Below are 19,855 nucleotides of genomic sequence, written 5' to 3'. Positions count from 1 at the left end.
AGGAAATCCGCTTTATTTTTTGATTGAGTGTGAACCGGGTCTCAGCAAAATTATGTCGTAGATGGTTTTTGAAGACAAAAGGGAATTATTTTCCCATACAATGCACAATGGAACGCCGGAGGCAGTTAATGTGGGCTGTTACAGATGCTAGAAATACGGATGAGTTCAAAAGCAAGGAGACAAATTCCTAGGAAGGGCGACCACGAGGGATAAACGAACGCGAATGTGAGCACAGCCCGAAATTCAGTCAGTCGTTTGCTGTGGATGACTTGAGCCCGGGAGGCAGACCACCCGTCTGACTGCAGCAGTCACCTTCGGGGGGACACTGGGGTAGCGGAGCCTTTGCTCTGATCCGGCATGGCTTTTCCGTAGCCGAGAGTCCTTTCAGAAGCTGCCTCTTCGGGTATTTCTTTTGGATATTCTTCAATGTGTCAGAAAGAATAAGGAAATGTGCTTTGACCCGAGTGGTACGTTTTGCTGTCTTTACTGTTTCTACTCAGTTGAGTAAAAGTTCCTCAGCACTGACACGGTTAGGAGCGGTGTTCCTAATCCATCTTTTCTAAACATTTATGTTTTGATGCACGTGTTTGTTATGCTCCTCACTGTGCTTTTGGCTAAAGTCAATGTTTCCATTAAAATAATATCTGTTTCTCTAACCTTTAAAACACCAAACACATTTTTGGGCCCTTGTGTAATAATAAAATGTTAAATACTTCCCTTAAGCTTTTAAGGGGATTTAATACTCGTAGGTGCAAACCCTTGCACTTCCGATGTTTCCAAGCTTTTCCGTGCCCAGGGCAGCGTGCTCTAAGCCAGGCAAGCCTTGCCCGCAGCAAGGGCAGCAGGCCGAGTCCTTTCTACGTAGCTGAACTTCGTCTTGAATTGCACTGCTGATGGCAAACTCTGCTCGCGAGGCTGAGCCAACTGCATGAATAGTGTCGGCCTCTTGTGAAAGGGCTTGTGCCAAATAAGTAAGTCCCCTGAAAACAAACACCCCCATCCCCTTTTCTAGCATATTTGGCCTTTTGCTTAGGGGGGAAGAAAAGGAAATCTTGTTTGCCTCTCTTCTTGCAAATCAGCCGAAGCCGGTCGTGCCTACCGCTTGCTTCCTGCCTCCGGGAGGGAAGTCGGGGCCGCTCCCTTTGTAGTCCCTGCCAGGAGCACTGCTCCTTTCCCTCTGCCACAAGGGCTTCCCTGGGCGAGGTGTGCAGCGCTCCAGCCTGCGTGCTGGCACGCCAGCCTCCAGCACAGTTGTCGCCTTGTATCATCTTAACGTAGTCGCCTGTCTGTCAGCTCCCCGGTCCCCTTCTCTTCTGGCACGTCTCCTTTCCTAGGAACAGCCCCCAAGCAGCGGAGTGATGGCATACCTTTTTTTATTAGGTTTTTGATTAGGCCTGTGTTTATCAGAACCGTGAGAGTGCCTTTTGGTCAAGCGCACGTCCTGGGGGCCGTGGGGTGGCTTCTCGGATGGCACAAGCCAACGGAAGGTGCCTGCAGCATCCCTCTCTCTACCTGCGGGTGCAGGGGGGTGTTTTTCCCCTTTTCAGACCGCGCTGCTGGTCTAGCCAAGCACGTTGGAGCGTTAGCCCACCACGTGTTGAGTTTGCGTGCCTCTCTCCATCTGCAGAACCTCCTTTCTGTACCCTTCAAATCTTCGCTCTTCCTCAGTTGGTTCCTTTCTCTCCCTCCTCCAGCGAATGCAGAAGAGGGCTGAACGCTTCAACGTGCCCGTGAGCCTGGAGAGCAAGAAGGCAGCGCGGGCAGCTCGGTGAGTCTACGCTCGGAGCCTTCTCCCCTCTTCTTGCTTGGGAGAAGACCTCTCCGGACACGTCTGCCCGTGGCAGGTTGTGTTGGTGGGAGGTGAACGTGGCTCTGTGCTGTGCTCGGGTGGTGGGACCACAACGCTGGGGAGGAGGCTGAAAAATGAGGTGGGGGTTACCCCCAGCCTTGACAAACGGCGGGCAGCTTTACTGGAGGGTTTGCAGACACGTGCTGCGTTACAGCTGCAGGGAGGTGGTGCTCCTCATGAGGCAGGAGACCCCCACATCAAATTTGGGCTGTGTCTGATTGTGGAGTGCTTGATGCATGCTTTACTGGTTGCTTGGGCTAAAATACCCTTGAAATTTCTGGCGGTTCTCACAGTTATTCTGGGAAGACAGGGCAACGAAAGGGGAAAATGAACTGCTGGTGATCCGACTAGCTTTCTGGACTTTGAGGTTGGTTTTATGAAGAAAGTGGGGAATCACTGTACGCAGCGTAAGTGCAGGAGTTGCTGCAGTAATTACATTAGCCAGTAATAGCGTGTTCCAGTTAATCTTGCCCCCAAACCAGTTTTCCTCAAGTACACTCATGGAAAGTATTTGAAGGAAAAGCTCACACACTCGACGTGACCTTCTCTTTGCCCGAGTCTCTGACTAAGCTCTGTTTACCTTTGGCAGGTTTGGTTTGGCCACAGTTTCAACTAAAGGTGAGGAGGTGAAGCAGAACCAATCCGTGGAGCGACCTTACTGCAAATATTTAATTATTCCTGGGAAAAAAAAAAAAATTGCTGGTTGGGACTACCTTTGTTTTCACTTCTGCCCCTTTTCCTGACCATGCCCAGGAGCTCCGAGCGGGAATTGTAGAATCGGGAAGAAAAGGACACGTGTTGTTCCCTCGGTAGTTCAGACACTTTTCTCAGCGTCTCTTACTTCTAAGCACAACTGGAAGACGCTGGCCAGATTTTCCTGTGTGCCAAACATCCTTTGGCTTCATAAAATGCCAGGTTCAATTGCCAAAGCTGTCCTTAGCGAGGTGGGACGGCAGCAGTTCTGTGGGTGGAGAAGCTGATTTGAAGGTGAAAAAGAAATTGGGAGACTCGTTCTGTAGTGAGCAGAGAGAAGCTGGGGAAAACGGGACAGCGGTTCTTCGCTGGTCTGTGGCGGGACGGGTGCAGGGCTGCTTCGGGCAGCGCTGTGACTTTACTGCACCTCCTTTTAGATGAGGTGCTGCTCCTGATGTTTGTTCTCTAACTGGGTTTTCTTTTTCTTGCCTCCTCGTTGCAGGCCTCTCTGCAGACAGCAAACCCACGGTAAGAAACGCTTCTTGTTCTTGGGTTACTGCTGGCCAGGCCCCTAACGCGTGTTGTAATTTGTAGGAAGAGGTTCCTCTCTGCAGGGATAAACCACCAAAATGGTCCAGGAACAACATACGTGGGGTGGGAGTTCATGACGTAGCCTGCACTGAACTTGAGGGGTTCACATTCCCCGTGGTGCCTCTTACGACAGTTTTCTCAGATGGGCTGATTTTAGAATGAAATGCTGAAAGGAACAAAGACGGATATTTGTTTGGTTGGGTTGGTTTTTTTCATATGCCTGATTTTCATTCTCTGCTTTTTTTTTTAATTGCTTGAATTACACTTCAGGAATGGAAATGACGAATGACCTGTAGTAAATTACTCGGCTTTTAATGGCCGATGCTGCTTTGCCTGTCTGACTTCCAGGCCTAAGTAGGAGGCACCGAAGTGTGCAGGGCTGAGAGCTCTCTCACACTGGGCAGCTGGCTCAGTATTTGCACGCTCGACTGAGGATGAGCGGAACAGAGTTAAGCCAGGACAGGATCTGTCACCAGGCAAGGTTATAGGTTCCTTTGGTGCCAGGGGCGTGAAAGATCTTGCATGAACGTCTGCGGGGCAGAATAGCACCAGGGTTTCCTCTGCAGAACTCCGTACTGTGGAAGGCTCGTCCCTGAAAGTCTGTGTTCGCTAGGGATAAGTGCCGTAATGGTGGCTGACGCCTCTCTGGGAAACCAGTCAGGCTGGGTGACGTGTTGGGAAGCTGCTTGGTCCGGGGACCTGATTAGATGTGACACAGTGAGGGTGCAGCAATGGCTTCTTAAACCTGTGGCAGCCAGATAGCAGCGGTAACTTTTAGGAGTACTGGCAAGATTTGCCTACGAGGCTGTGTATTTTCTGCTTGTGTCGACCAGACTGCTACAGGAAAGGCACCAGGTACAGCTGGCTCACAGTAACAGTCTGAAACAACCGCCCCTTCAGAAAGGGGAACAGCACCTGGGGTGTTTGTCCTTTGGTTGGTTTGAGGAAGCAGAGGGGGCAGACTGGCAGTTTCTGGCTGCTTCGTTTGGGACGCTGGTTCTGTCTTGCGGCCCTCGGTGCTGGCAGGAGCTGTTGCTGCTGGATGTCAGTGCAGCACGGAGCCCAGAGGAGTTTTCCCTGGGGCTGATCGCTGTGCACAAGTCTGTTCCGGGAGGCGGCCTTATCTCTATCCCTGCAACTTGAGTTTGGTGATTTAAAAAAAAAATATATAAATTGTTTCCTATGTCTTTATAGGTAAACATGGATAAATTAAAGGAAAGGGCTCAAAGATTTGGGTTGAATGTCTCCTCGCTCTCCAAGAAGGTAAGGTGCCTTGGCCTCCAGGACACTCTTTGCACCTCCAGATTAGCCCAGTGCTCCAGCTCGTAGCGTGCCGTGACCGTTCAAAGCCTTCGTGCTGTTTGAGGTTTTGCATCTTGTTATGAATGCAGCGGCGTGGGCCCCGGACCCCGGGGGAGTCTTGTCAACGCTGTTTCCTTCATCTTTCCTTCTGTTTGTTCTTGTGTGTGAGACTCTTGATACGGTTTTGAGAGAGTTACGACTGCCGAATGGAGGTGTGGAATTTTAAGATTGTTCATCCAAATTTTAAGAGGGGAAGAGACACCGTTTAGCAGGATGTGTAGTTGGTTTGTTTTCAGGCGTTTGGCTTGCGCTGTGTAAGTGCACATTTCTGACTGGGGTAGGAGCCGGGTCTGTAAAGACCAAGGTAATGAGCTCTCTGAAGAGAAGGCGTCCAGAGCTCCCTGGTAGGAAATAACTCTTTGAAGTACAAATGAGATGAGCTTTGTAGGGGGATGGATTCAGTCTTAAAGCTATTTATTTTTTTCCAGGGGAGAAATATACACAAGCTTCTGAGCGTAACCCCTCTTCTGGTCCTCATACCTAGCAACTGATTTAGCTCGGCCTTCACGTGCTGGAGCTGGCTGCGGGGCAGGAGATGGAGCCGCGCTCCGTCTCCAGCTGGAAGGGTGGGCTTTGCTGAAGGGCGCTGAACGTGTTGGGGGGGGCCACGGGGCGTGCTTGGAGGTAGACGCGTGCTGGAGAATGGTGTGCTTACCGGCGCGATAATCCCTCGCCTAAACGTGTTCTGCAGCAAACGGGGGAGAAGATTAATTTAGCATGTTTGGGGAAAACAGAAGAAAGGGTAAATATATACTGAGATGAATACAACATCCTGTGGGCTTCCCAAACAAAGATAGCCTTTTTCCTTTTCTGGGTTGTAAGGAACCTTGTGCCGCGGCACTGTTCAGAAATAGTGGTGAGTGAAAAAGAATTGTCCAGCTATAACAGCTGGATAATGTTGGCATGGAGACCTCTCCTCTCGATGTGGAAAAGGGTAAGAGCCAGGGGAGGTTCATCTCCTCTCCATCCCTGTGAAATAAGCCCCTCTCCTCCTCGGGGGGATGGATTTGACCTTTTTTGCTGCCTGTTTCTCCACGTATGAGTGTTCTGCTTTATTCCACTGGCCCTGGGAATTCACTGATGTAGAAAATATCTGGCATTGGAGGTCGCTGTTCCCCCCCCCTTCCCTCTCCTGTCCCTTTGGGGGTGGGGGAAGGAGGCCAGTGCATTAAAGCTGGGATATGTGGAGCTCAGGGTGAGAGGCTGCTCAAACATCATTAACCCTGTCACTAGGAGCTCCCATTTTTCAGGAGGAATATATGCCTTGTCAATGTTTATGGCCGTGGCCTTCCCTGGGTAGGATTGTGTGGCAGCAGCTTAATAAAGCCGGGGCTTATGGAAGGAGCGGGCTTCCTGGGTTGCGCTGTGGCCCCTGTACGTGGCAAAAACCCGAAACCACCGAAGTGCGAGGTCTGATCTCCCCGAGCCGTTCACCAGCAAATGCGGCCCGCTGTATACTAATGAACTGCCCCCCCCCTGGACAGATGGAGACCTACCGGTGGCCAGGGTCAGGAGTCGGTGGCAGGGCTGGCTCTAGCCTCCAGATTGCCCGACGCTGGGCTTTGTGTCCCCGGCGAGCTCCGGCCGCGCGCTCTGCGGAGCGGTGTCCAGCGGCAGGGCTCGCCTCGCCGCGCCGTGTCCCTTTTTTGTTTGCTCCACCAGGATGCCGAGTTCATGGGCTTAGAAGTGGCTTCTCCCACTGAGCGGAACACACTCTTGCATTCCTGGGAGGAATATTATTGGTTACTTTAATTAGCTGGTAGTATTGTGCTTCCCACCTGGGTGTTCTTTATGGCTTTTCATTACGGAGGAGCCTGGCAGTTGCGAATGTTTACATGTGTCTTGGCAGGTTTTTATACCATGCGTGGCAGCAAAAACTTTACAATAAACCATTGTCTCCACGGAGCCACACTTCATTTCCTATTCAAATTGATTTGGGGAGGGGTAGAGATGGGGGGGGAGAATCGTAGCTAAGGGGGATTTCAGACCTGCTGTGAGCGGGGAGCAAATGCAGAGCTGCGTTAGTGGCTGTGAACTCATCTGTAGCTTTGAACCCCCCCTTCCCCCTCTGTTAGCCCTCTGGGGTAGAAATCTTTCAAGTTTAAAATCCTCTTCCTCTCTGCCTAAAGGGAAAGCGAGACCCCGGTTGCTGGGAGGAGAGCGGGCGAACAGAAAGGTTGGCTGTGCTGGAGCAGAAGAGGCAGGTGCTCATTTGTCTCAAGGCAGCACGGGGCCATCAAATTAATTTTTAAAATAAATCAAGCAAGCGTTTATCTCCCTGTAGCACTGACTCTCCCCTCCGAGGCCTCCTGTTAAAGCACACGCTGGCTGACCTAAAGCTACCATCCCTTGACTCCTGTTAGTTGTACTTAACCCCCCACACTTGTAAATGTTCCCTCTCTATAGCAGCTGCTCCCTGTAACACTCAAACTCTCCGCTCCCCAGGGGAGGATGTTTAGCTGCATGCTTTATATGCAGGGTTCGATGCTGCAGAGGGAGCTGCCTGCGTCGTGGCTGTGATTCAGAAGCATTTCTCCAAGGGGGTGGTTTGCTCTTTATGTATAAAATAGCCTTGTAAGTCTCCTGCTGAGAAAGTGTTGGCACCAAATGGACAGCAAGAGCCCTTGGGATAACATAAAAGCTCTGTTTGCCACCTTTGTATTGCATTATCAAATACCTTTCCCGATCCGAATAGATGACTAAAATAATTGGCTTTTATATCTCCTCTTTAACGTGGAGGTCTCAAACTGCCTTACGAACAATTAGCTGATTAACCCTCGGCCGTTCAGAGGTTGGGAGCAGAGAGGTGAAGCGACTGTGCTCCGAGGTCACTCCGAGTCAGGAGTCCCCACTCGGAGCCCTCTTCTCCCCAGCGCGTTTCCCTGAGCCGGGGGTGAAACAAAGGATTTCTCCTGCAAATCCGTACGCGCGCCTAGGGTTCCTGTTCCTCATCACGGGGAGCCTGTCCCATCGCCAACTCGGTGACTTCTCAGGGTGTGGGGAGGTTTCCGTGTCTGTCGAGAGGTGGAGTGACCTGTCTGCAGCGAGGCAGAGTGGGGAGTGCGGCTCTCAAACCGTGTGTCACCTCGAATAACTTCATTTTTCTTTGCCTGGTTGCAAGTCTTCCATTTTGCAGCTGGAGCCTTGTAGCCATAAGACATGTTGAGAGCCCCGCAGGCGTCCCAGGTCGGATCCTGAGCAGCGGAGGCAGCGCAGGGTGCCAGAGCATCCCCTTGATCGAAAGGTACTGACTCTCCTGGCTGGGAAGAGTTAATGTTCTAATACGGCCATCAGTCATGATTCTAGATTAATGCTGGTTTAATTCCGGTTAATGAGAATGTGTTTTACATGGGGCAGATAAGAGCTGCGCTCGCCTGAGATCAGCTGGCCGGAGCTGGCAGGCTGACTGCGTGACGTTCGTGTGGTGTTGGAGCAGGGCAGGGGTCAGTGGACCGGCAGAAAGTCTGTGTGTATACAAAACAGCTAAATGAGAGAGAGAAAACAATTGCCTTAATTGTTTGGCTTCCAGCAAGCTTATAATAACGTGCTGAGGAGGAATCCTTTTCCTGGATAATTTTTCTGCCTGCAGTCTTTCCAAACACCCCCTGCCAGCCCCGGATGAGAAGCTATTAACCACCAAGGAAGCAAAGGGTGGTGGTGGGGGAGACGTGCTGATGTTGGCAGGGGAAAGGAAAAAGGATTCGTGGACGAGGATTGTTTCTAGCTCGCACCAGGGACAGGAGTGTCGTGCGTGGTGGCATATGCCTGCGTTTTTGAGACGCGCGATTGGCTTATGTGGCCGGTTTGTCGTCAAGAAATGCCTTTTGCTGTCACTTTGAAGAGATGGCTCCTGCATTGTTTGAAAGGGCACATGCCCCTGAATATTACCTTTTTTTTTTTTGCCCCAAACTTCACTTTTTCTGGCTGTCATCAGCTTTATGTCTTTCCATTGCTGTCCTCTCCGCTTTCTACCCCGTGTCTGCTGTGGCTGAGTGGAGGAGAGCCGTCTCCTCTGGGTTATAACCCAGCCCCTTCTCTTTCTGCGTGCTTCATCTTTCTCTCTCACCTTCTCTTTTACCTCCTGTAGTGCATTGTGATTAGAATATATATAAAAGATGGCCCAGGAAAGCGTCTTCACCACGCTGTAAATTTGTAGCAAGGTTGTATTTGTCCTGAGAAGCCGATGGCTTCATCTGCGTGTTGTCCGCACACCCTTCTTCTTCAGGACCGCTGCACGAGCTCTGCTTTTTGGATGGGTTTATGGAGCGCTCGGCGCTTCTTAAATCAGCCACGTGAAAGAAGTTTTTCTCCCTTGGAGCAGCGTGACAGTGGCACGTGGAACGGGCAGGGTAGCGTGCCTGGTGTGGAGGGGCTGGTATGTCGTGATAGACCGCACGATGAACGAGAGAGCTTCTGTGGGCAGAGCCCCGGTGCCGCGCTCGGGACTTCTTCCCCCATGCCCTGAAATTCCCATGACATTGTGCTTTTAAATCTTAATGGTTTTAGGCATTTAAAAAAGCTGCTTTAGGTAATTTTTAAAGGATTTTCCGTCTCCCTCTGAGTTGGACTAGTGGTAACTAAGGCAGCTGGATTTACAGAGGGGAGATTAAAAATAGTCCTGGTTTAAAGAGCAAAATGCAAGCAAAGCCCTCCAAAACACCTCTCGTGTTTTTGCTCGTTACAGAAACTTTTCAGTAGTTCTGCAGAAAGTAGAAACTAGGTCAGATAGAGGAACGCAGCTAGAACTGCATGGGTGCACGGAGACAAGGTCGGAAGATCCAGGTACAAAATAATGCAACTAGCAAGGAGTGTCGAAGCTGGCGAGATGCGATTCTGTGAGTCCAGAGAGGCGTTAGTCCGTGCTGACTGTGGGAGTGCTCGTGGAAGGCTCCGCAGCAGAGGACTCGAAGAAGGCTGAGGTGTTTCATGCTTTTTTTTTTTTTTTTTTGCCTTAGCTGTTGCCGAGCAGGTCTGACTGCAGATAGGTAACAGCGTCCGTATCAAAAGGTAAACCTCAGTCTTGAGGAGAGAGCGAGCGGTTTCGGGGCGCTCCAGCCTTAATGACTTTGCAGGTAAATGCTGGAGAGTTTCCAGCTGGCCCCGGTAAGGATTTATAGAAACTGAGCACTAATCCTCGAAGAACTTTGTTTTTCTCTCCTGGCTCCTGGATGGGAGCCCCGCACAGGTCCCTGCTCAGCTCGCTGCATGCTTTAGCTGCGTGCCGCGGTAACTGTCGGTGTGTGCTGCCTGTCCCCTCGCTGCCTCTCCTTCCCCCAACCCCTGCAAAGCGACGTCACTATTTTCCAAGTTGAGCTGCTGAATGCGGGCCTGTTGGTTTAAGATAATGGGAAGTGACAAGGTGAAGAATAGTGCTGGCAATCGTGGACGTTTTAACACAAGGGTGCTGTAAGCGAGGCCTCCGCTGCCCCTGCCCCCTCCCGGGTCGCATGGGGAAGGGGTTTGTGTCGACCGAATCGCCGGCGCAGGCGGCATCCCTGGGTGGAGGGCAGGGCGGGTGAGATGTTTATGTTCACCCTGTGTAATGGGGGGTGTGTGTGTAGTCTTGTTTTTAACACTCCTGCCCCCAGAGAGCCCTCCCCGTCCCCATCCTGGACGTGGTGAAGCTCAGCACCAGAGCACCTCTGGACAAAGGCTGTCAGATGCTGTCGAACGCCGGCTGCGTGGCGTGCTACAGCCCGGCCCCGGCTCTGACCTGGGCTGCGAGACGCAGGGCAGAGCAGCCGCTGTTGGAGACGTCGGCACGGGAAGGCTTGGCAGAGCCTACGTGCCAGCACCGTGGCTTAGTGGTGTGCTTGAAGGTGAGCCCAGATCTTCATAGGGCTGCAACCCTGGGGAAGACAAGACCTGAGGTCACAAGACAAATGTAAAGGTTTAACAGACCTCAATTTTTTTCCCTTTTGTGTTTTTTCATTTAAGACAAAGCAACAGTTTCCCCGTGAGGGCCGTGGTGGTCTTCACTGGCCCGATGCACTCTGGCCAAGGGCAGTGCAACAGTCTCCTCTGGGAAGAGGGATGGATTTGTGGTTTCCAGTCCCGATCCCTGGTGATCCAGCTGGCATACGATGGGATTGTGCAAGGAAATTAAGGTCTTGTGTTTCCTAGAAGGCAAATAACATGTCTAACCAGCCTCTTCTCTTGCAAATAACTCTAGACTGGTATGCAGGGAAAAGGAATCTAGGTTTGCTGCTAGAAGCAGAAACCTCACGGAAGCCCTAAGGAGCTCGAGGTGCTGTGTGCCTGTGGACCTGAACAGCTGCAGTCGCTGGGGGGGCGGAAAGGAGCCTCTGCACCGCTGTGTTCAATGGTCACGTATCGCAGGCTGCTGCGAGCCTGACTCTCTGCGGGTTGATTCCCGTGCAGGAGCGTAAAGAAGAATTTGAAACACAAGTATTGGATTGAGACGCCTTCCGAGGCGTTGTCGCCCTTTCTGGACTAGGCAGACCTTAAAAGCTGGAAACAGACTCACGTTTCCTGCCTCCACCGTCTCTCTGCTATTTTAGTGGCATAATGCTCGTTGCTCTTCTAAATGTTTTACTCTCTGCCCCGGTGAATGAGTCACGCTAATAGGAAGTAGTGAAGTTAATGAGACGCAAAGCTCGGTCGTGCTGCACGAGGTACGAGGAGCCTTAGGTGTGTTGCAGCAAACTACAAGTTACGCTTTTCAGGTGGGAGCATAATTTCACGGTTTTGGGTTGACCGTGTGCCTGCAGGCACGTAACCGCTCAGGAACGCCAGCGTAGCGCTCCCGGGAAGCCCGTCCTGTTGCCTCGGCGGAGATGCCGGCGCTTTCCTGCTGCTCCCCTAAAACTCGGTTGTGCCGGAAGGGTTCAAGTTCAGCTGTGCTGCGGGTAAGTCGCTGTGCCCGAGGGGCTGGAGAGCCGGAGAGCCAGCGTCTCGAAGCATCCCTTCCGCGGTGGCTGTGCTGTGACCTTCGGTCACCTGTGCTCTCAGCTGCTGTTACTTCCTCCCCTCTGGCGTTTCCTTTCCAGCATATCCAAAATAATTTCCCTCTCTCCTGCTGCCTCAGCTACCCACACTCTTGTAAATCTTGCCACTGGCTTCCTCCCCTTCTCGGACGGCCCGGGCAGTGGCGCAGGTCTTGCGTGATGGCAGCGGGTGAGGTGCTGCGGCAAGTGCTGGGGTTGCAGAGCTGCCCTGCGTCGAGGTGTTTTCTCCCATCGCGCTGGTTGCTTTCTGGCTGCCACATCCATGAGCAGGCGTCGCCACGACCGGACTCTTCCCCATCTCCCCAGAGCCTTTTGCAAACCCCCTTGCAGGCAGACGCCAGCCCCTCTTGCACGTGCTGTGGATTTTGTTCCTTATCTTGCCAGGATTTTCCTGAATTTTCAATTCGGGACCTTCTGACTTTGCACTTTACTGGGTGCCTTGCAAGGGCTTAGTTCTCACTTCCCCATGAAAAAGCTCCACATCAGGCCAAGGTGGAGCTGCCCTTCACTACGGTCAGTGCTTAAGTGACTGGGGTTTTGGTGCCATGGGAATTCGGGGTGTGCGTGACCCGGTCGTGGAGGTTTCGGGCTGTAGGAAGGAGCGGAGGGAGGTGCTGTGCAGAGCCAGCCCCTCCGGGGGCTGGAGCCCGTGTGCCCACCCTAGGAGGGTGTAAGGTACCCGGAGCCTGCCCTTGGCTCTCCTACGCGCGGAGCCGTCTCCAGGGCTGGTGGTGGGATCCGCGCGCTGTGTCATTGTCCTTCTCTTTGTACTGGAAACGCTTGTGGTTGGGGACATGAGAACGTCTTACGCCCTTCTGTAGCTGATAAGACTGTGGCTTTCGTTATCTTTCCGTTTCAGTGCTCGCTGGTATCATGTGATGTTTTCTCTCAGCCTTTGCCTAGGCAGGATGAAAAAACAGCAGTTGAAGAAACCCATAACTTTGTTTCCAATAGAAATGTCACCTCGCCGTCCAGCTGCCCTCCAAAAGGGCTTGGAGGGTCTTCTGCTGGGCCGCAGGACGTCTGCCGGGGCAGCACCGTCGTGGCTCGGCTAACCCGGTCCCCAAACTGCGGTTAGCTGTTCACCGCAGCCCTGTCGCAAAGGGAAGAAGCTGTTGTGAAACAAACAAGAAGTGGCTGCGCGCTGCTCTGTCGCTCCTGTCTGCTGCCGGCTCCGGCTCCTGAAGCGATTTGGTGTTTACCATTATTCCTTCGGCAGCGCTTCCCCCTCCGCCCCAGCCCTTTACGCGCACTTACACACACCCACGATGTCATTTTAAAAATAAATGACGAGAGCGCTGCGCGGGGTCAGGGGGACTCCTGCTCGCGCATTGATCCCGGCGCCGCCTGAAAGGGCTCGGCGTCCCGGACAAACCTTCGGGGAGTGGCGAAGGGCTTGCTGGGGGGACTCTCTGACCTCCCTCTGCCCAGTCATCTGGTTCTTCATTGGTCCCCGCTGTGAAACAGAACTTCGCTTTTGTCTGTAACACAAATACATCTTTTCCCCACCCCCCCTTTCCCCCTCTATTATGATTCAATCAATGATGTCATTATGTCCCATTCAGGGGCTCTTGAACCATTTGGCTGCAGGAATTTGGAGGAGCGGCCGGGGAAGAATGGCAGACCCGGCTCGCTCCCGGCCTTCCCGCGGCTATTCGAGTCTCAACCGGAGAAACAAAGTCAGGTTTCCCCTTAACCCCTCTTCACCGCGGAGGACAAAAGTAAAAAACAGCCCAAACCCCCCTCGTGAAACGCAGAGCGGGGTGCGTGTGCTGCGCACATGCGGAGGGGGACTGCGAGGAATGTCTGCTGGTGAATTAGACCTTGCGCAGTTCTGCTGAGGATCCCCTCCTTCCCGTTCAATCCGTTTAATTAAGATGACCTAAGCAGCTCTTTCTGTCCTTGGAAGACTCGATGGTTTTGCGTCCCCCGGCAGCGCTGGGCTCTGCGGTGATGTTGCACCAAGCCTTTGGTTCGTGGCTGTGGCTTTTGAGGGGGACTCTGAGTTTCCTCTTCACGGCCGTGCACGTGGTGCTGATGGTTTTGTAGGAGCATTAGAAAAATATCTGTAAATGCAAGTGATCCACGCTCTTAGGTCCCGAAAAGTTTTCCTGGTCTTACTAATTTGGCAATGGAAAGCCTCGCTTCCTCAGAAAACCCTCTCCCGATTCAGTTATCGGATGGCGGAGCTGATCTTTCCCAGCTCTGCGCTTTCTGGAAGGTCCTTTAGGGCACCGACGGGTGCGGGGTTGGGGAGCCCTGAACTCGTGCGGGCTTAGAGACGCTTGAATGTAGATCCAGATCCAGGACCGTCTCGAATACCTTTCCTGCCGAAGCATCTGTGAGCGGGTGCCCTGCAGCGACGCTGCTGGCGCGTGGCTGGCTGTCTCCCAGGCCTGGCTTTGTCAGAACATGTGGATTTAGGTTTTCTGATGTTTTAACTGCGGATGTGTAATGTGCTTTTGTAGGTCGGGCCGTTAGGCAGCCAGGCTCATCCCGCAGGGCCAAAAGAAGCTTGTTTAAAAACCTGGTCTTACAATAGCGTTTGGGATGGAACAGCTTAATTCCATGGGTAGTTTAGTGGCTAATACACCTTTTCCTGGGCTCTGGCCATTCTTGTTATTTAAAAGGCATAAAAGCGAGTTGAGGGGGTGTTCGTACGGGAGATCTGGCCGGGAGGGGAGAGGGGGGGTCCCCATGGACAAGGCTGTTCCTGCTCTGGCGTGCAGCTGGCCAGCAGAGGCTCGCTGGCACGCAGCTGCCATCCTGGAGGAATAAATGCACAGACTTAACAATTATTGGCATTCAGTTAGTTGAATATTTGCAGAGCAGCAGCTCTCTTGCTAGATTTCCCTTCGAGCTCTGCTAGAATCTCAAGCTTTTACTGATATTGGAGAAACCAGATTAAGTGACCGTAAAAGATCAAACATAGGGTAGGTTCCGAGTGCTTTACCCACCGCCACTTATCTTCTTCTGGTTGAAAGAGGTCTGAAGACTTTGTATGTGTGGAAGTGACGAGTGTCCACGTGGATCCTGACTCTCTAGAGGTGCTGGGCTGCCTGCGGAGGAAGGCTGTCAGCCTGCGTGTTTCCTCTTAGTCTGCTGCTCAGACATCTGTTGTTTGGTTTTCCCCGTGGTACCTTGCTGGTTGGAGGCAGCCCTGGATGCTCTTGGATGTCAGCTCTTTCTGTAGGGCAATTCCTGTTCGCTGGGATAGGGCAGCTAACTTCTTGCGTTTGGTTCCCTGTCCGAAATCTAACCAAGTGACCCTCTACACCGGGTCCTCCCTCCGCGGGATTTTGTCTTTGCCTTTCCGCTGGAAGGTAGGGCTGTTCCGCTCACCCCTGCCGCTGCTGCCCAGGGGGGAAGGATGGTCTGTGGGGTGAGGCCGAGAAACCGAGCGTCCAGGCCACGAGTCAACCGTGGGCCGTCCCCTGGCGTTGCCTGGGGTGAAGGGTTGGCCCGTCGGTGCGGGGACGCGCAGGGTCCAGGCACGCCCTCAGCTCAAGACAGTTATCTGGCGGAGAAAAAAGGTTGGGTCTAGGAGAGAACTGATAATCCAGCCTTCGCTCTGCTACTTCTCAAAAAGAGAAGCCGGGTGTAAATGGTGAGAGAGGCTGAATTATGGCCAGCGCTGTGCTGCTCTGCTTGGAGGTCAGTGCTTGAAGTAGCTCATAGATTAGCGCAGAGTCTCTTATAATTAAACTCCAGGCAGTGAAATAGCGCTGGAAGGTGCTGCTCTGCCCTGCCAGTTTTCTCCTGCAGGCCAGTTTAGTTTTCCCTGGTCGTATTTGAGCTGATGGGTCCCTAACTCTGCCCTCTTGAGCCGCTGACGCTTCTTTGCAGTGGTCGGTCTATGGGGTTCAAAGTCATTGCCAGGCCACAGGGGCCTTGGGAGCTTCTGGGCAGCAGGAGGAAACTCTTTGGTCTCTCTCCAAACCTGCTTCACTTACTACTGAAAAATCTTTTACTTTTGGGGTTAGGAGTAGTGAGCGCTTCTCCTGGCTTCCCAGGCCCTTGGGTACGTGTACAGAGCCTGGAGGTAAAACCGCCTTTGAGTCAAAATTAGGCTATGTACCCTGGGATCCCCGGGAGAATAAACGTGCATGGCCCCGGTGATCGTCTTTGCTGCCCACCGTGGCAGCTGCAGCGGGCACGTTTGCACCCAAGAGTTTTCTTGTTCTACAAACTCGCTGCGGTTTCACCTCTTTTTACAGGAACTTCTTTCAGCTTGTAAAGAAACAGCACTTAGACGCTGCGGGGCACTCCTCAGCTGGCCGGTGAGCTCTGCCGGACCCAGCGGCGTGGTGGGCTCGGCGTGCCCCGCGGCCGTGCAGAGGCGTGTGGATTTGCACTGCCGCTTGCAGGGGAAGAGTTAATGTTGCCGTGGTGTGTCGCCGTTTTTGCGCTTGTTGGGTTTGAATAGAATGGATTTTTTTTTTTCTTTTTTAAATCTGGGGCTAATGTGCAATTCAAATCATGTTTAGTCATCGCCCGATTGCCTCTTTTTAATAACAGCTGGACTCTTCGAGGGAAAACTCTCTTGCTCTGCCAAGTGGCTTTAACTCTGCCGGCCTCCCGTTCCAGAGCCAGGTGTATCGCTCTTAAACGTGCTCCTGGGGTCCGTGCCGAACGCGGGGGGCTCGCCTCAAAGCCTTTCCACGCTGCGGGGCCAGTGAGCTTTAGGAGGGAAGAGCCTCTGTAAATGCCATATGATATTTAAGATGCTGTTCGGCGGGTGCAAAGAGATAAAAAGCCCCTTCCGAGGCCTTTTGCCTTGTGGTGCACCTGAAGTGTGTCTCCTTCACTCGGCCGTGCGGCATTTTTTTTGTTTGTTTCATCCCTGACGTCGAAGTCGAAGAATGCTTTTCAACTCAGCGCTGGGAGAGTTGCAGGTGTACTCTTAGCACATGTCTGTGACTTTCTTCTCTTCCTCCCCTGCTGATCCCGTTTGGGGCGAGCATAAACTTCTCACTGTGAAAGCCGTGGTGTCTCGACACAGAGGAACCTCAGAACTGCCGGCTGTTGCGGCTCCTGCCCAACGTGGTGTACAGAAAAACACTTCAAATGGATTTTTTTTTTTTTTTTGCCTTCCCAACCTGTTTTCCAAGGTGTACGTTGGAAGAAATGACGGGAGCAAGCTTGTGTTGCCTGTTTCCCTTAGCTTGCGTAATAAAAAAAAAAACGTTGCTGAGAAGGTGAGTTAGTCCAAGAAAGCAGCCAGTCACTGATCCGGTGTTGCTCGGGCTTCGTTAGTGTGAATGAGTAAATCAGGACCTCCCCGGTGTACAACCAGAACGGGCACGGCGCTTTGAACAACTCGTGCTCTTTATGCTTCCCATGTCCTTTCATAAATACAGATCTTAGAGACCTGCAGCTTGGTCTGTTCTTGCACTAGACTTGTCCCAGGCACTTAGAGTAGGTTTTTAACAGATGAAGTGAGCCGGAAGATCAAGCTTTGCTCCAACTTTAGGTGACTTGGTGGACTAATTCTGTAATCTAGTTCCAGAAGAGACAGCAGGGAGTGCGCAGATCGTCCAGGGGCGTAGGCTGGCCCGGGGCGTGTTTGAGTGAGGCCATCGGTGAGACCCAGCTGCGTTGGATGTCGCCACCGTCTTGCTGCGAGATGGCGAACGGGACTTTTCTCTGAATCCCCAAGCTGAGCTTCTGGTGTCCATTTCCCATGGAGATAAAGCTGTGTTTGATGTTTCTGAAATGCGCTGAGGCCCTTGGATCCGCCTACGTTGTGTGATTCTGTGTAAGCTGTGCTGTTTAAAAGTCATTCCTACGTGGCAGCAGAAGAGAGGGTCCTTCTAACACCAACGTACTGTTTGTATAAGGACTGCGATAGGGACTTTAATGTATGTTCCTGCCGCATGTATCTAATCTAAGTGGAGTCCTCATGTTGGCGGTATTTTGGAGAACGGCTGTGACTATCTCTGCTGGCTCAGTCTCAGCGCGTATCCCTCTGCGACCAGCTCCAAATCTGGGCTGGAAGCATGAAGTGATGTTGGAGACGAAAGAGCTGTGCTGACTCAAGGGGCAGCTTGAGATCACTCCTGCGTTTTGTCGGGCTTTTGGAGGAGTGGAGCGTGAAACCCAGCATCGCTCCTCGTTCCTGCACCCTGCTCCGTGTACCGTGAGGCCAAGATCTCCTGTGTGAGAGGTGATTTTGCGGATGGAAATGGGAAAGGGGTGCAAGGCACACGTGGAATATTTCAGTGTAAACCCTGGGCTTCCCTGTTGCTTCCCGTCCCCTGCTGAATGCGTGTTGGTGTACGGGAGCATCGACTCCGGAAGGACTTTAGCAGCGCTCGGAGCCTGCGAGGGGAAAGAAACAGGAGGAATAAATACGTTGAGATGAATTTCAAAAAGGTGGTGGGTGACAGCTGTGCGTCCTAGGATTGGAGTGTTTCTGAGAATAAAACCATCAGTTGCTGTCATTCACCCTCCGGGTATGAAATTGGAAGCCCAGTTACCCTTGAGTGTTTCATAACCTTTACCTTTTGGAGGTCAAGGCCATGTCATCATTAATCTACCATCGCCTGAAAGCCTCGGGGCTCTGCTTTTCATCCTGCCATCCGTCATGCTGCAGCAAGATACAGGAGAGTGACCAGAAGGGTCTGGTTCTATACACACATGTGGGCACACACCCTTCTATTCTCCGAGAATGAAAACACCGAGGATGCGATTACGGAGGCTCGTGTCTGTCTCTCTGCATTTGTGATGAGTCTACTCCGGGCTTCATCTGCGAATCCAGAGCAGTTTCCTCCCGGGGATGCTTTAATCTGCGGAGAAAGGAGCACTCTGCCCATGCAGCATGAAACTCGGCCTCGGGGGCAGAGATTTCATAGTGATGTGGGTTTTTAAAATACAGAGTGGGTGCACCAAGCAAGCCATTTCCCTGCACGTCGGGGAGCTGCCCCTTTGAAGAAGGCTGTTGCCTTACCTTCTCCGTGGCTGTTACTGTGCCGTGAGCCTGGCCAAACCGGGGCAGCGAGCTGTGATCTGACAAGGGGATAGCCGGAAACCACAGCTGAGCACGTGGAGCATCTCCCGTGCGTTGGTCCCTTTCCCCCGGTCTGAATCTGTGCCAGGGTCTCCTGGAGAGCCAGGCTGGTTCTTCATCCTTCTCCCTAGCCAGCTGCTCGGGATGAGCCCGACGTTATTCCTGAAGTCTCATTTCACAGCGCACACGTGCAGCAATTGCTGTTTAATCTACGTGTCTGAGACCTGGGTTGCTGTGAGCACAGAGAGGGATGTGTTAATGGATGGTGGGGCCTTGCTGGCCTCGTCCTTTGCAGCAGCTCGCTCGGTGCGGAGATCAGAGGTGCTCGTGATGAATCGTTTATTAGAAGCTTGTAGGTGCTGGGGGCCGAGGGCGGTTGTCCTGCTTCTTGCCCTGAACACCAAAGGCAGCGAGATGCTTTTAGGTGATCTGGGATCAACTTTTGTCCGCCCTTTAAGAGCGGGGCTGGCGGTGGGGTTTTCCCCTCTGTAGAAGTTTGAGTCCTGCAGGTAAGTTCACCAGAACGTCGCACCGGAGCACTGCTGCCGCGGCTCCTTATTCCACCGCTGCAGGAATTGCTGCTTGCAGCTTGCTGAGCTCAGGTGGGAGAGGAGAGCGGCAGGCTCGCTGTCAGCGGAGGGCTGAGATCTCCCTTGCAGGGAGCTCGTGTGTTGTGTTCAAAGGTAACCAGCTGTGCTCCGCCTGCCCCGAGCTGGGATCTGCTCTGTTGGCAGGGCAGCGGTGAGTGCCAGAGCTCTGCGCACCATGGAAACCATGAATTAATGCCTTTTGGCATTAACTCTTCCAGCACCAGCGGTAGCACTTCTGCCTTCTCCCGGGAGAGAGGGAATGATCCAGTTTTTAAATGGATCCTTCTCTCTTTTGGGAATAAGTGATATGAGCCAGAGGACAAGCGGTTAAACCTGGATTTAATCAGTGCTGACAGGCACTCTTCCAGTCTGGAGCTGTACAGCCCCCGTTGCCCTTCGGGACCTCTTCCCGTGCACACCGGGGAGCTCCCCGACTCGTGTCACTTGCTTCAGGAGGAAAAAAAAAAAAAAAGACTGCTTGAAGCCCGAGGTTTCTCTGGAGGCTGCACGGGGCTCGTTGAAACGCCGCGGTGTGGAGGGGCGAAGCCCCCTTGCCTCGCTTCCTTGCCTGGTGCTCACGCTCTGGTTCTCTTCATCCCTCCGCTCAGTTCAAGTTGCCCCTGCGTGGAAGAGGGCAGGCAGGAGCTTGGGGACAGAAGGACCTGATTCTGCCCGGGGTGGTGCAGAGTCTGCCCCCTCGGTGCCTGGAGTCCGCGGGGTTTGGACTGGGCACTCCAGACGAAGAGGGAGCCCGGATCTCGCTCCGGGGAGGAAGCGGATCCCGAGGCAGATT

General features: G+C 52.8%; 1 protein-coding gene across 1 annotated transcript in view; it reads left to right on the top strand.

The window, feature by feature from the left end:
* Positions 1-19,855, top strand: part of SARNP (SAP domain containing ribonucleoprotein) — a gene marked incomplete at its 5' end in the record, with an annotated part of 30,977 nt that overhangs the window by 3,847 nt on the left and 7,275 nt on the right. Inside the window, 4 exons of the mRNA XM_009323962.1 lie at positions 1,695-1,768; positions 2,439-2,467; positions 3,045-3,070; positions 4,328-4,396. Of these exons, the coding sequence (XP_009322237.1) occupies positions 1,695-1,768; positions 2,439-2,467; positions 3,045-3,070; positions 4,328-4,396 (198 nt within the window). The remainder of the gene's footprint in view (positions 1-1,694; positions 1,769-2,438; positions 2,468-3,044; positions 3,071-4,327; positions 4,397-19,855) is intronic.

This window comes from Pygoscelis adeliae, unplaced genomic scaffold (genome assembly GCF_000699105.1).
Source record: "Pygoscelis adeliae isolate BGI_AS28 unplaced genomic scaffold, ASM69910v1 Scaffold1105, whole genome shotgun sequence".
Taxonomy (NCBI): Eukaryota; Metazoa; Chordata; class Aves; order Sphenisciformes; family Spheniscidae; genus Pygoscelis; species Pygoscelis adeliae.
The sequence above is the reverse complement of the archived record's forward strand: the minus strand, read 5'-3'. Positions and strand labels throughout refer to the sequence as shown.